Here is a 12,751-nt window from a genome sequence, read left to right on the forward strand (position 1 = left end):
CGGAGTAGTGAAGCAGTATGATCTTCTAGCAGCTGGTGATCCTACAGGAAAACACTGCAATCCAGACAATGATTTGTGTGCCTTGGATCCTATTTCAGAGCAGGGCTCTCCAGACAGTTTTAAGTTGTTCACTGAATAGCCCCCTGAAACCAACCCAAAGCAATTAAACAGGGGATGAAAACATGAAGCAGACCCTGCATAGTTTCATGCAGAGCTCTTGTGGGTGCATAACAACAGCCCTTCCAGGAGCAGTGATCCATCACAATGCACATACACTGCTCCCTGCACCATGGCTGGGGAGCCCACGTGGCAGCAGTACGCCCAAGTGAATTAATTGGCCTGTGTAAAAGGACATTATTAAGCCTACTCTTCATTTCTAACAGACCAGCCCAGGACAGGGCTGGGTGCTGTGCTTCCACAAGGACAGCAACAACCTGTGGGACTCCACCGAATATTCTGAGCTTACCACAGAGCTATGGTAAGAATTTTAAAATCTGCAAAATGAGTGTCAAAGCTAGTGGAACTCTGCCAAACTTTTTCAGGTGATTGTAAACTATGTGTGTGAAGTCTGACAGTAGAATTGCAAAACATAACAGCAGGACTAAACAACTAAAAGAATCTCCAGTATTAGAGGCTGGGTTGGCAGTGAAATAGCACTGCAACATTTCATTTTGATACTTCAAGTTTAGCATAATAGGAAAGCTTATGATAATCCAGATAATAATGTGAGTCTTGTAGATTTGTTACTTGATAGGTAATGAGCAGCAGCATATACACATAAATCCCTGCCTTGCGAGGCTGGCATTATAGAAGTAACAACCTAAAGCATCCAGTCTGTTGCGCTGGAGAAATACAAAAATTAATTATCTTCTCAAAATCTAACCTTTTTATGGTGGTCATGTGAGAACTCGGAGCAGAAGCATATCAAATAGGTTGCAAAATCCCAAAAATTTCAATTCAGATGAGAAATAAAATGGCACCAATGCTAAGCTCCTGTTCAGCTTACTGGTATTGTTAAAAATGGGGTTTAACCTCTAATTTTCATTAAACATGAAGTTCCCTTCCAAACTTCCATACAACTACAACCAGCAAGGTTACAATTTTAAGTAAAATAGATAAATGCAGAACAGTGAGCAATCATATGGAAACAAAACACTTGGTTACATAAACAATCACAAAACTGAAGCAAAACTAGCAGTCTGGGCTGGCCTCTGTGTTTCTCTACACTCCCAACTGTAATGCTGTATATTTTAAGGAAAACATACATATTGAACAAAGGAAAACAAAATTCCCTAAAAAACTCCACAGCATTTATACAGATTGATTGATAGCTCTCTATATGTATATTTAATTATTTTTTTAGTATCACCTTCTTCTGTGGTGATTTCTGCAGACAGAAGGTCACTATGGAAGAAATTTATTCATTTTGTAAACTTCACACTATCCCACTAAACTGCAGATATTATTTTTAGTTCTCCCTAGCACTAAGCAGACAGGGAATCCAAGGCACAGTGCCAGGATGTAAACCCACTCCTTCAGAGCTGGCTTTAATCATGTTGCCTTGCTCCTACTCGACTCCCATGTTTAGGTCAGCAAATTTTCTCAAGGCTAAATCTGAATATACGCACACATATGCCATGGATAATCTGGGTGTGTTTCTTCATGAATAATTTAAATAGAAGTATGGTGTGTTACTCCTACTGAAAGGCTCACTTGATTTTCTTTTGGCAGGGTTCACCCAAAAAACTGTTGCTGAAGAGAAGCCAATATCTTGTGTCTATTTATAATGTAGTTGGTTTACAAAAAAAGTGTATCCTCTTTACAAGTTATTTTTTGTACTGCTAAAGTTTGCAGTCATGCTGCACAGACAATTGAGGCCCTCAGTGAGTACAACCATAAAGTCAGGCAGAAGTATTGTCTACAAAAGGGATACTTGTTTTAATTTGTTCTCCATTAAAAAAAAAAAAAAAAAAAGTCTTGTGCAAAAGCCTAAACCAAATTTTCCAGAAAGAGCAGTATTTTCCACAGAAAGCTCTCTTAGCAGTTGTTATGGGATTTGCCCATCAGAGCAGCATTTTGGGATCTTAAATTATATTCTTGGTTTTTTGTTTTTGTAGAGTATACTTACAGTAGTTTGTTTGGCAATTTTTGACCTAACTGCTTAATTGCCACAGAAGTACTGTGACCCTGAGGGCAGTCTGGTATTTATTTTCATTGCCAAGTATGGCAGCAGGTCATACCCACAATCTCTTCCCCTTCTAATTTGCACACAAGCAGGAATGAGTTTTTTCACGTTAGACTACCAAAGCTGTAATTCTGCACTCTGTGACAGAGCTGGGGCAGGCAGGAGTTGCAGACCTTTGAGTTTGTACGGCACCTGAAGGTCAAACATCAGCTTTCAGCATGGGATTTAGCTGGAGTTGGTGTGATGCTTCATTTCTGCCCTTCAGCCAAGCAGCAAGCAAGCAACTGGTTCCTCCCTGGCAAATACAGCACTGTTAAATATACATTAGCCTACTCTATTTTTATTTAGAAATCTTACCGTAACTTGAGATGGAGTTGTTAGGAGTAATCAAGCCAAAGCCAGAAACAAACTATGAACGGGCACATAAAAATATGGTTCAATAAGTTAGCACTGCACGTCCTAGTCTTTCACTGCTCTGTTACTGAGTATTTACTCTATTTCAGAAATACTTAAGAACCCACAGAGCAGTGACTATTCCCAAAGTTCCTGGGACATTGCTGCTTTTTGCCTTTTTTCTGAATTAACAGGAAACCCACATCTGTGTCACACAATACATGAAATATATTTAACTTCAGCATTCTAAAAAAATAAATATTTATTTATCTTGCTAGGAAAAACAAAATCATGAACAGTCTGGAAGGCAGTCACTGCTATGCCCTGGAGGGTAATATTCTGACTTCCCTTAACATGTTTTTCAATGCATCAAGGATCTCTAAACAGTGCTGTGCAGATCTACATGTTCCTGCCAAGAAGAGTAATGAAACAAAACATAACCCCAGTCACTTCAACAGAGCAAGATCTTTGTTAAGGTTTATCAACATACAAAAATGAACTTCATGACTGAAATATACCTTTAAAGTCAGCTGTAATGGGAGAGGGAAAACCACAGAGCTAGGGATGGTAGAGCTGGAAAAAAGCCACACTTCTATGGTATTGGTTTTATCTTACCCAACAGCTTCTACAAGCCTTTCACAATGGCTTTGAACAACACTCTCTCTCATGCTTGCATTTGAAATTCATTTAATCCTTCACAGAAGTGCCACGTGTCCAGTACTGTAGAATCCTATCTTCAGCAGTTCCAGAGATACAGAAGAAAATCCTCAACATATTACCCTTCAAAATTTCAAGAAAATATTACTTTTAAAAGCCTATATAATTCTGAACACATAAAATGATTTTAATAAGGAAAGTTATGGATTCCATGAGAAAACAACCAGATCTGAACAGAGATGAAGACAACTCACTACTACAAGTAGCTTATAAAGTCAGGAAATGTGGTTGAATAGATACAATTCCTCCAAAGCATCAAGCAGAGTTTCTGAATAGCATTAGGAGTCCAATAAAATTTTTACAATGAAAACAAAAAAAAAAAAGTGTTTCTTTTTTGCAGTGGTTCAACTGAAGTATTTTGCCACTCTTACGAAACTGAACTAAAAGGAGTTGTAACACAACTACGTAATTATTAGTTCACTACATCTTTTTGAGGCTCTGAACAGAAAATTTAAGACATGTCATACAGGTATTTACTATATGCCATTAACCTTATCTGAACTTTATGCTGTGACAGTCTTTGAGGTACATGTTGAAAGTTTTTGTTCAGTTGACTCAACTAAAACCACAAAAAAGGACATAAAAACTATGTTTAGGCACTGCAGCTGAAGCCAAGACACAAAGTTTGATCTTGGGAAGGTAAAATGATACCTAATAGTCTTGCTGGTGCTTCTCCTTTTCTTCATCCAGAAAGAGTCTGCTAAGGGAGCAGTGGAAACCCTGGCAGCACCCTCCTCTCCAAAAGAGGACCAAGTAATTAACTTCTCACTCTAAGTCCTAATTCCCTGCAGCAGGGAGAGGGGGCGGGGGGCTCAGCAGCCCATTTCTCCCACGAGGGATGGCTTTAAGCAGGCTTTGCCTCAAACAGCGAGGCACATTGCTGCTCATTTCAAGCAGGGTGGCTGCTACAGAGAGGCAGAGGCAAGGAAGGGAGAGAGGCTTGAGGCAACCATAGGCTTTGCGCTGGTAGAGCGTGACTGCATTCAGAATAAAAACTAAGTGGATTTTTCAAGACACATAATTAATTTTTATAAAATATAAAACTTAAAACTCTAATATCAGCTGCAATGAGGCCCTTCAGTCAAATGCATGTGATTTTGTGGCTTGTGTGGGTTTTTATGTTCTTTTCTCTAAAGTCTTAAATACACTATCGGAACTAAGCCCATCCAGCACAAACACGTTTACCTTTGACCGATGCCAAGGGGAAAACTGAAATACCAGAGTAATTTCAGATCTACAGGACCATCAAGAATATTTATTTGCCCACCTCACTGATCTACCAGATGTCACCTGATTAATACACCTAAAAAGGAGTAAAAATCCCCAACATGTTCATGGATGAAAACAGGCATATCCAAAACTTATGCGTGTTCTCTGGAACCCAAAACAAATCCCAAAATAGGAAGTCACATAGTTCATGCATCCCTGGTGTAACCACTTCCATATTTTTATCCTGCCCTGTGACATTCAGTATTGTCTTTTTATATCTAGACCTCTCCAGGGACAATACAGTTGTTTGTCAAATGATCATATGCTATCTTGCATAGGTGATGCTCTACTTTATTTTGGAACCCATATGGTAACTGCATATGGTCTTGATGTATGTATTTGTGTCAAAACATAAGGTGACAGATACTCTATTACAGGTGATACAGAACAGGAAAGCACAGAGCCTATTTCTGAATTAAATCACTTCACTTTGCTGCCTTAAATTTGGTTTTCAGCAGCCCTGGAAACACCACATTATTTAATGACCTCTACAAGTAGATTTTTACCCTTGAAGGTCTTGTAGGTCTTTTTATCCCCCTGTGTTCTCTAAAGATGTCTCAGAACAGCACATAACACAAATGTGGAAGATGTTAGAATTCGTATGTGTGACAAGTGACAAAAGCCACATTGGAAATAAACTCCTTCTTTTTTCCTTGTCCCTGCACTTGAAATGGTATCTGAAACCACAAAGGAAACAAAACCAGGTGGCAGAGGACAGCTGGTACCACGAGGGGACAATGCCAATGCTGCTGAAAATCTGCACGACCTACAGACCAGACAGCAATCTCTGAAGTGGTCCCAACTCACTGCAGTATTCATTCACCACTTTACCTCAGAAACTCAAGATGTTCAGGGAGCTCCAAATGGGGAAGATCAATGGAAGAGATCCAAGGAATGGTGAGCTGTGCACATCAAATGCTGTACCAAACCTTAGCAAAGAGCAAAGATTGATAGGCATCAGGAACACCACTATTTCATAATGGCTGCTTAGAAATTAAATCTTTTCTAGAATTCTCTTTTATAAATAACCACCTTCAAGAATCTTGGTCAGAGATTTTCATCACCCCTAAAAATCAGACTCTCCTTGTTGCCAAGCCACATATGCTAGCTAAATCTTTTTAAGGTCAGATTTTTATTTAATTGTTTTTAAAAGAAACTGCCTCTACATTGACAGACAGGACAAAAAAAACCCCAAACTCTAGAAATAAATAATCAGAAGAGAAGCCTTGATTTAGTATTCTCAGATACACACAACCTCCTTTCTTTAAGTCAGCCCTATTATCTGGGCACTGTTTACCTACAGCCACTCTCTGTGAAATACATAATTTCATGTATTTTATTTGGCCTTTTTGAAAATACAGTCCACCAAGACATTGCATCTACTCCACAAATAATAGGTGGTTTTCATGAACTGCAAAAGGAAAAATTAATTCATTCTTTCTACAAACATGACACACAAGGGTATTGAAAATAATTCTCTTTCTTCTCCTAAACATTGGCCAGGAATAAAAAGGCTACATATCGCCATTTAGAAACACTCAACAATTCTAATGTTTTTATTATTTATTCTGTTTGTGACATGGGGAAAAAATATTATGGACAGGATGTTCAGAACCAAAATTTAAAGATAGCTTTACAATCCTAAAATGAAAAGTAGTCTCATTTTCAGGAAAAAAAAAGTGTCAAATCTATTAAGAAAATCAAACATGAAACCTTAAGCTCTCAACTTTCAGTTTCAAAAAAGGGAGTGCAAGACTTTCCATCTGAGGCTGTATAGCCCATGTAAGTTAGAGATAATAAGGCTGCTCACCAAACAATTCCGCATTCATTGCAAGCCCTTAACATCCATGCTTTGTTCTGAGTCATTGCTTTTCAGTTTCTCAACCCATGAATGAAATTCTGACCCACACGAACTTAGAAAACATTCATTTTTTTGGTCCCTCCAAGACTTGTTTTCTTGGTAAAAACTGGGACAACCTATCTTTCTCATGGAAAATCTTTCCTCTGCAACCAAATTGTGCTACCAACCAAACGTCAGCTCTCCCATTTGCTACAGAATCCTCCAAAACTTAGAGCGTATCTATTTTGTCAGGTCTGTTATACCTATTCAAAACACATCTTATCAGACAACTCAACCGGTGCAACACTTTAATATGAATTCCAACAATGCTGTATATATGTACTTCCTAGACCTTGACTTTACTGCCATTGAAGCTCATGCTCCTGTATCACAGAATAATCAAAGGACAACAGAAATATGCATGTAAACTTGACAAACTTAGTTCTTCAAACATTTCTTACTTACATCCTTCAGTAAGAAACTTTATGTAACATGATATTCATACAGCATAAAAGCCTCCTTTGACTAGACTTTGTACTGATGCCTTGCTTTTCCAGAACAATTGCCTTACGTCCTTGCTTTACTGAAACACATTATTCAACAGAAAAGAAACACATTCTTGGAATAGACAAGTGTTTCTGACAAGTGGGCTGTCTCTGGCTCTTGTCTCTAAGTTTCTACCTCCCCAGTTTTTATCACAGCTCTACACTGTCACCAAAGGGCTCCATTACTTCTGCTTCACCTTGAGAAAGCCTAGACCCTTAACACACAGGTGTAGCACAAAAACATAGCTATAGATTATACCCACAAGAGCTAAATTCAACTGAGGTCTGTCCACCTGAACATCTTTTTTCCACAGCCAGCTCAGATTACTTTTGAAACCTTATAACAACACATTTTCATCACGCTTAGAAGTTTGAGAAGAGAAAACCAAAACGCATGAAATGAGTTCTTACTTAACTGGAGGAAACAACTATTTTCACTAATAAGAATCAAGCAAAGTATAATTTGATTTAGGATGTCAGTTCTGGTTAAAAAAAAAATCCTCTCAAAACAGGCTTATTCATGTTTCAAGCAGGAAACACACAATCTAGATCAGTATGATAATAATAGAAAAAATGCAGAAAGAGATCATACCATAAACCTCTCCCCCAGAGAAGAGGGAGCTCAAGGCAATTGTCGAACTGCATTGATTGCTCCAAACAATTAAAATCTGGTTTACAGGATACAATCAGTATTTAATGGTAAAAAGTTGAGCTTGAAAATACTAATTAAACAGCATTTTATTGGTGGCTGCAAGAAGGGTATGCCTGCCATATTTATAAACTCTTAAATTTTGGGTAAAAAAAAAAAAAATCTGTTCCGAGGATTGTAAAGAAAATCTGTCAAATATAAAATGAGACAATGCTGTCATCTGATGTCTACATACAGTCTGTGCATACTCAATAATTCTCAAATGACAGCAACACAAAATAACAAATCTCTGGCTGCTACTCAGAAGCCACCAGGCAACACTAAATAGACAAGTACCCTTACCCACTCCAGCTGGCTGCTGCTTTGAACAGTTACAAGAAGCAGCAAACACTGTAGTAAGTTCTGAGGGAGAGAAAAAAGGGCAAACATTTCTGTTCCCATCTCCACCAGTCAGATGGCTTCAGATGTCTCCCCGTGTAATTAAACAGCAAAAGAAACACACACCCACACTGCCCCTCCAATAAAAGTATCTTAGCATCCACTGTCATGCCAACAAGCTCTGGGTTTGACATTCTGCCAAAGTACTACTCCAGAACAGGAGTCACCCCACTGGCTCCTAGTTTTCAGCTCTGCCTAAAATTTTCAGGCTTTCAAATAAAATATGAAGGTGTTTCATACTACTAGCTCACTCTCTCATTTCTCTCCAGTAACAGCAAATAGTATCACAAGATGCTGTCTTCCTGCCTGATGTCACCAGAGTGCCTATTACATTGGCTTTTCACTGGTCATCTGGTAAAGAAATTTGCAGAGAATGGCAAGAGGCAGTGCTTTTTTCTATGAATATCAGCCCTTTTTGTGGTCATAGTGAACACACATTGCAGCCTAAACATTGTACAACTGGTGGACAAAGCAACAGGCTTCAAGACAAAACTTACATTTTCACCTACGTTGGTTTTTGAATTCTCATGATAGCACTAGTTCCTTGAAAGTCAATCATTAATCTCTCACTTTTATAATTAACATCCACCATTCAAAATTATGGCTAGCTGTCCTCTAACTCAGAGAGGCCAAGACATCTCCTGTACCTTTTCTCCATTCCAGAGCTACTTAGCACGCTGCTGAAATTAATACTGCCGAAGTGGACAATACCACGGCTTTGCTCTGGCAAATCTGAAGCCAGCATAACTTCCACAGAATGGTTTGGCTTGGAAGGGGGCTTAAAGACAGCTAATTCCACCCCCACTGCCAGGGAACACCTTCCACTAGACCAGGTCGCTCAAAGCCCTATCCAACCTCAAACAATTCCAGGGATGGAGTATCTACAATTTCTGTGGAAATTTTCTTCTCTAGAAGTTCTGGAAAGGCTATCTGACCCTTCCCCTTCTTGGCCACTCATTGATACCATGTGCCTCCAACCCACCTGCCCTGATGTAAACAGTCATTAGGGTTGCATAGTAAAGCAAATGAGGGAAGCAGTTTGGAAATACTCCAGAGAAAGTAAGGGAGAAGCAAGCTTAACACCAGTCAATTCCCAGATCCTGTTTGCCGTATGGATGCACAAACAGTTGTGCTGCCACGAGGACAAAGCTGAGAGGAAGAAACAAGGGGTTGAGGCTTGAAGAGGACAGGATCACTTTTCTCAGTAGCAGTGCCAACTTAGGTTGGCTAAAAGTCACTATAGCCTAAGATGGAAAATTAGGTTGTCTTAAAATAACAGCTGTGAAAAATACTTTCTAAGTTAATACACAACACGAGGCTCATACAACCACTATGAAACAGAAGTGTGTAAAGATATTGAAAGCATGCAAGGACAACATCAATTCTATAATAAACAATTAAGAGATTAGAAAGAAGACTTTTAGAGCTATTAACGTGCTACTTGACTTTACCCACTCAGGATTAAGCTTTAGCACAGACCAACAGCTAGATACCTGTGCAGGCTTAGCCAACAAAGCCTGGAAAAATTGATAACAAAACTCAGGGTAGGGGGGAGGAGGTGGGGGGTGAGAATCCACCTTTTCCTTTTGGTACATTAATAAAACCTGCCTGTTAATCAGACACTTGTGAATCACATTGCTAGCTCTGCATTTACTACCCCCACTGTAGTTCAAAATCATGTGCTGAGTAATGCTCCTGGGAGGGATAGATTCTTTATTAATGATAACAAAGTTTAGAAAAATCTTAACAGATATAACTAAAAATTGAACAAGATACTAACTTTTTTCAATAGGAAGACTTAACTTACAGTATCAGTGTGATTCAATTCAATGCACATAAGGGCACTTTTCCCACGAGGAAAGAAGGAAAGACATATGGCTAGAGCTACAGTCAGAAACAGCCTTCCAAATGTAAATGCATGTAGTACTTTGCACATTCACTGGAGTACTAGGGATTCACAATCTTAAAGCAAGATTGTTTTACAAACTTATGGTACCAGTACAGACCTATCCCAGAAATAAATTTGATTCAGCATCTTCCTAGTTTGCCCCAGTCCACACCACCAAACTCCTAAAAGGACATTTGGGCTCCTCCCTGGCCAGATAATGATCCCCTCCATGCTCTTGCTGCATGCTCTCCTGGCAGAGCAAAACCCACAGCAGTTGCCAACAAGTTAAGCACAGTTACCTCCACTTGGGATACTGCCTGTCCTAAGCCTGTCCTTAAGTCCCAGCTATGAATGCAATCTAATACCTCCATGCTCTCTCTGGAAGTGTGTTGGCTCAAATAAAAGTTAATATACTGAGAACTTTTCAGTAGTTTTCTTAAGACTTCCTACCCTCCCCATTTAAGAAAACCCAAACAAACAAAGAAACCCTAGCAGCTGTTCAGTACATGCAGTAAGTCAGCTATCTTCCAACTGCAAGAGTTCTTCCTCCAGTTTGTGAAAACTGAGAAGGTATTCTTACTCAACCAAAGGGCTATTATCAAAAGGCCTTTTTCTTGCTGTCATCCTGCTAAATTAATTATCCAACGTACTTGTCCACCCACTATTGCTCACATACTCTAAGCCAGAGAGAAAGAAGTCTGCTGCACATTTGATGTGTTAGCCAAAGCCGGCTAGATAGTCAGGAAAATACAACCTTACTGTTAGGTCTTTTTTTCCAGTTGGCACTTTATCAAAAATGTCCCCACCCAAACCTAGCCTTGTTTGTAGCACCACTGCATATGCCTGAGCACGGCCAGGTGTCCTTAGCGTGACCCGTGTGCACAACAGGACCCGCTGGTCACGAACGATCGTTTCTGTACCACGGGGGTCTGAGGAAAAGCACCATCCTCCGCTATTCCATTCCTGCCCAACACTGACAGCACTGCTGGGACGCTTTAACACAAATCCTGCCTCCTGATCGTGCAAAACCCCGACAGAGCAAACCGTGCCCTTGCCACTGAGCTGCTGCAGGATGCGAGGCCTCCCCAAGGAGGGTGGACCGGGAAGAAAGGGGCTCCATGTCGCCGGGCACTGCGTTCTGCAGAGGCTGGTACCCCCGGCCTGGCAGGGGCTGGCAAGGCACCCCATGGCCACGCGGGGCTCTGTGTCCCCTTTCCGCGGAACCCAAGGGCGCTGCGGCCGCCTGAGCTGGAGGCGCACACCGGGAAGAGCCCGGCGGGCGCGGCTGGCCCCGGGCGGGTTCCCCCGCGCCCCGGGTGGGCGTGCGGAGGTTGCGGTCCCGCAGCGCCCCGCAGGCACCACCCTGCCCCGCTCGGGCACACTGGCCCCTCCACGGCTGCGGAGCGCAGCGCCTGGGGTCCCGCCCAGCGAGGAGAGGAGCCAAGCGGGGAGATCCCGGGCAGCGCCCCCGCCCCCCGTCCCCACTCGCCTGGTTGGGGTCGGTGGCCCGGAAAACGTGGCAGGCCATGGGGGAGTCAGGGTTGTCGGGCTGCGCCTTGATCAGGTAGGCGAAGTAGGTGAGGTCGTGGCTGTTGTGGATGAAGCGGGCGATGTGCTGCGCCTTGTGCTCGAAGATGAAGACGGCGGGCGTGGGGCTGGCGGGGCGGCCGGGGCCGGCGGCGGGGCCGGGGCTGGCGGGCACGCAGCGCAGCGTGGGCGAGCCCAGCAGCAGCAGCACCTCGCGGGCCGGCACCCCGCTGCCCGGGGCGCCGCCGGGCTCCTGCCGCTGGCCGCGGCGGCGGATCTCGGCCACCAGCCAGGGCAGCATGGGCAGCGTGGTCCGCCTATCCAGGCACGACGAACCCACGTACCACAACCTGAAGCGCTTCTCCCCCGGCGACGCCGGCTGCGGCTCAGGCTGGGGCTCGGGCTCAGGCTGGAGGGGGTGGGAGAGCGGCTCGCCCTCCCCTGGCTTCTCCATGGCGGGTGTCGGGAGCAGGACGCGAGGCTCCGCGGCCGCTTCCCCCGGCGCCAGGTGCAGCCGGCGGGGCCTGCGCTCGGCCGGGGCCGCCGCTAAACGCGCATCCCGCCGGGCACGTCCCCGCCGCCGCGCCGCCTCCTGCCTGCCCGCGCGGGGTCAGCCCGCGGGGCGGGGAAGGACAGCAGAGACACCCCTCTCCTCCTCCTCCTCCTCCTCCTCCTCCTGAACGCCCCGGGGCGGAGCGGCGGGGCTACGCCCCGAGCGGGCTCCGAGTCCTGGCCACCCCCGGCTCAGCGCCGGGACAGCCCCGCAGGAAAACGCAACGAGCGCTCCGCTCCCGCCTCTGCCGACTGCTGCCGGCCTCCCTGCGGCAGCGGGTGCTGGGCTTTGCCTGCGGCTCGCAGCGTGGCTGGCTGTGAAGGGAGAGGCAGGAGGAGGAGATCCGCAAGGGGAGGAAGGTCGCCGAACGGCGGAGAGAAGGAGGTGGGGAAGCTGCCGGGCCCGCCCCGCCGCCCGTTTGCAGAAGCTCCCAAGCGCTGTCGGAGTTGGTTTTGATTCCGAGGAGTCGGGGAGGCGCTGGGGAGAAGGGTCTCGGCAAGGAGCGGAGTCCCGGGGCACCTCCCGCCTGCGGCGGCTTCGCTCCCGCGGCCGCCTCTGCCCCGGCTGGTTCTCCCCTGCGAGGAGAACAGACGTACCGCGGCCGTGCCCACGGCAGCCTCTCCCCGCGCTCTGCTGAGTCAAGAGTCTCATTACGGCTGATTTTAACTCTCCTTTTTTATCCCTAAGCTTGTGTTTCCTCCTTGAGCTTTTAATCGGGGGGGGGGGGGGGGTTTCCCGGTGCTATCC

The 12,751-nt window shown here is 44.2% G+C and overlaps 1 protein-coding gene across 3 annotated transcripts in view; it reads right to left on the bottom strand.

The window, feature by feature from the left end:
* TBC1D4 (TBC1 domain family member 4) overlaps positions 1 to 12,751 on the bottom strand; it is a 111,090-nt gene that overhangs the window by 86,551 nt on the left and 11,788 nt on the right. The window contains exon 1 of one of the 3 annotated variants that reach the window (XM_041419948.1): positions 11,414 to 12,621. The exons of 1 other annotated variant lie outside the window; for it this stretch is intronic. In XM_041419948.1, coding sequence (XP_041275882.1) covers positions 11,414 to 11,905 — 492 coding nt within the window. In that variant the 5' untranslated portion in view covers positions 11,906 to 12,621. Of the gene's footprint in view, positions 1 to 11,413; positions 12,622 to 12,751 lie in introns of those variants that run through there. One more of the 3 variants, XM_041419947.1, reaches the window with a different exon arrangement.

Source organism: Onychostruthus taczanowskii, unplaced genomic scaffold (assembly GCF_017590055.1).
Source record: "Onychostruthus taczanowskii isolate IOZ18803 unplaced genomic scaffold, ASM1759005v1 scaffold62, whole genome shotgun sequence".
Lineage (NCBI taxonomy): Eukaryota > Metazoa > Chordata > Aves > Passeriformes > Passeridae > Onychostruthus > Onychostruthus taczanowskii.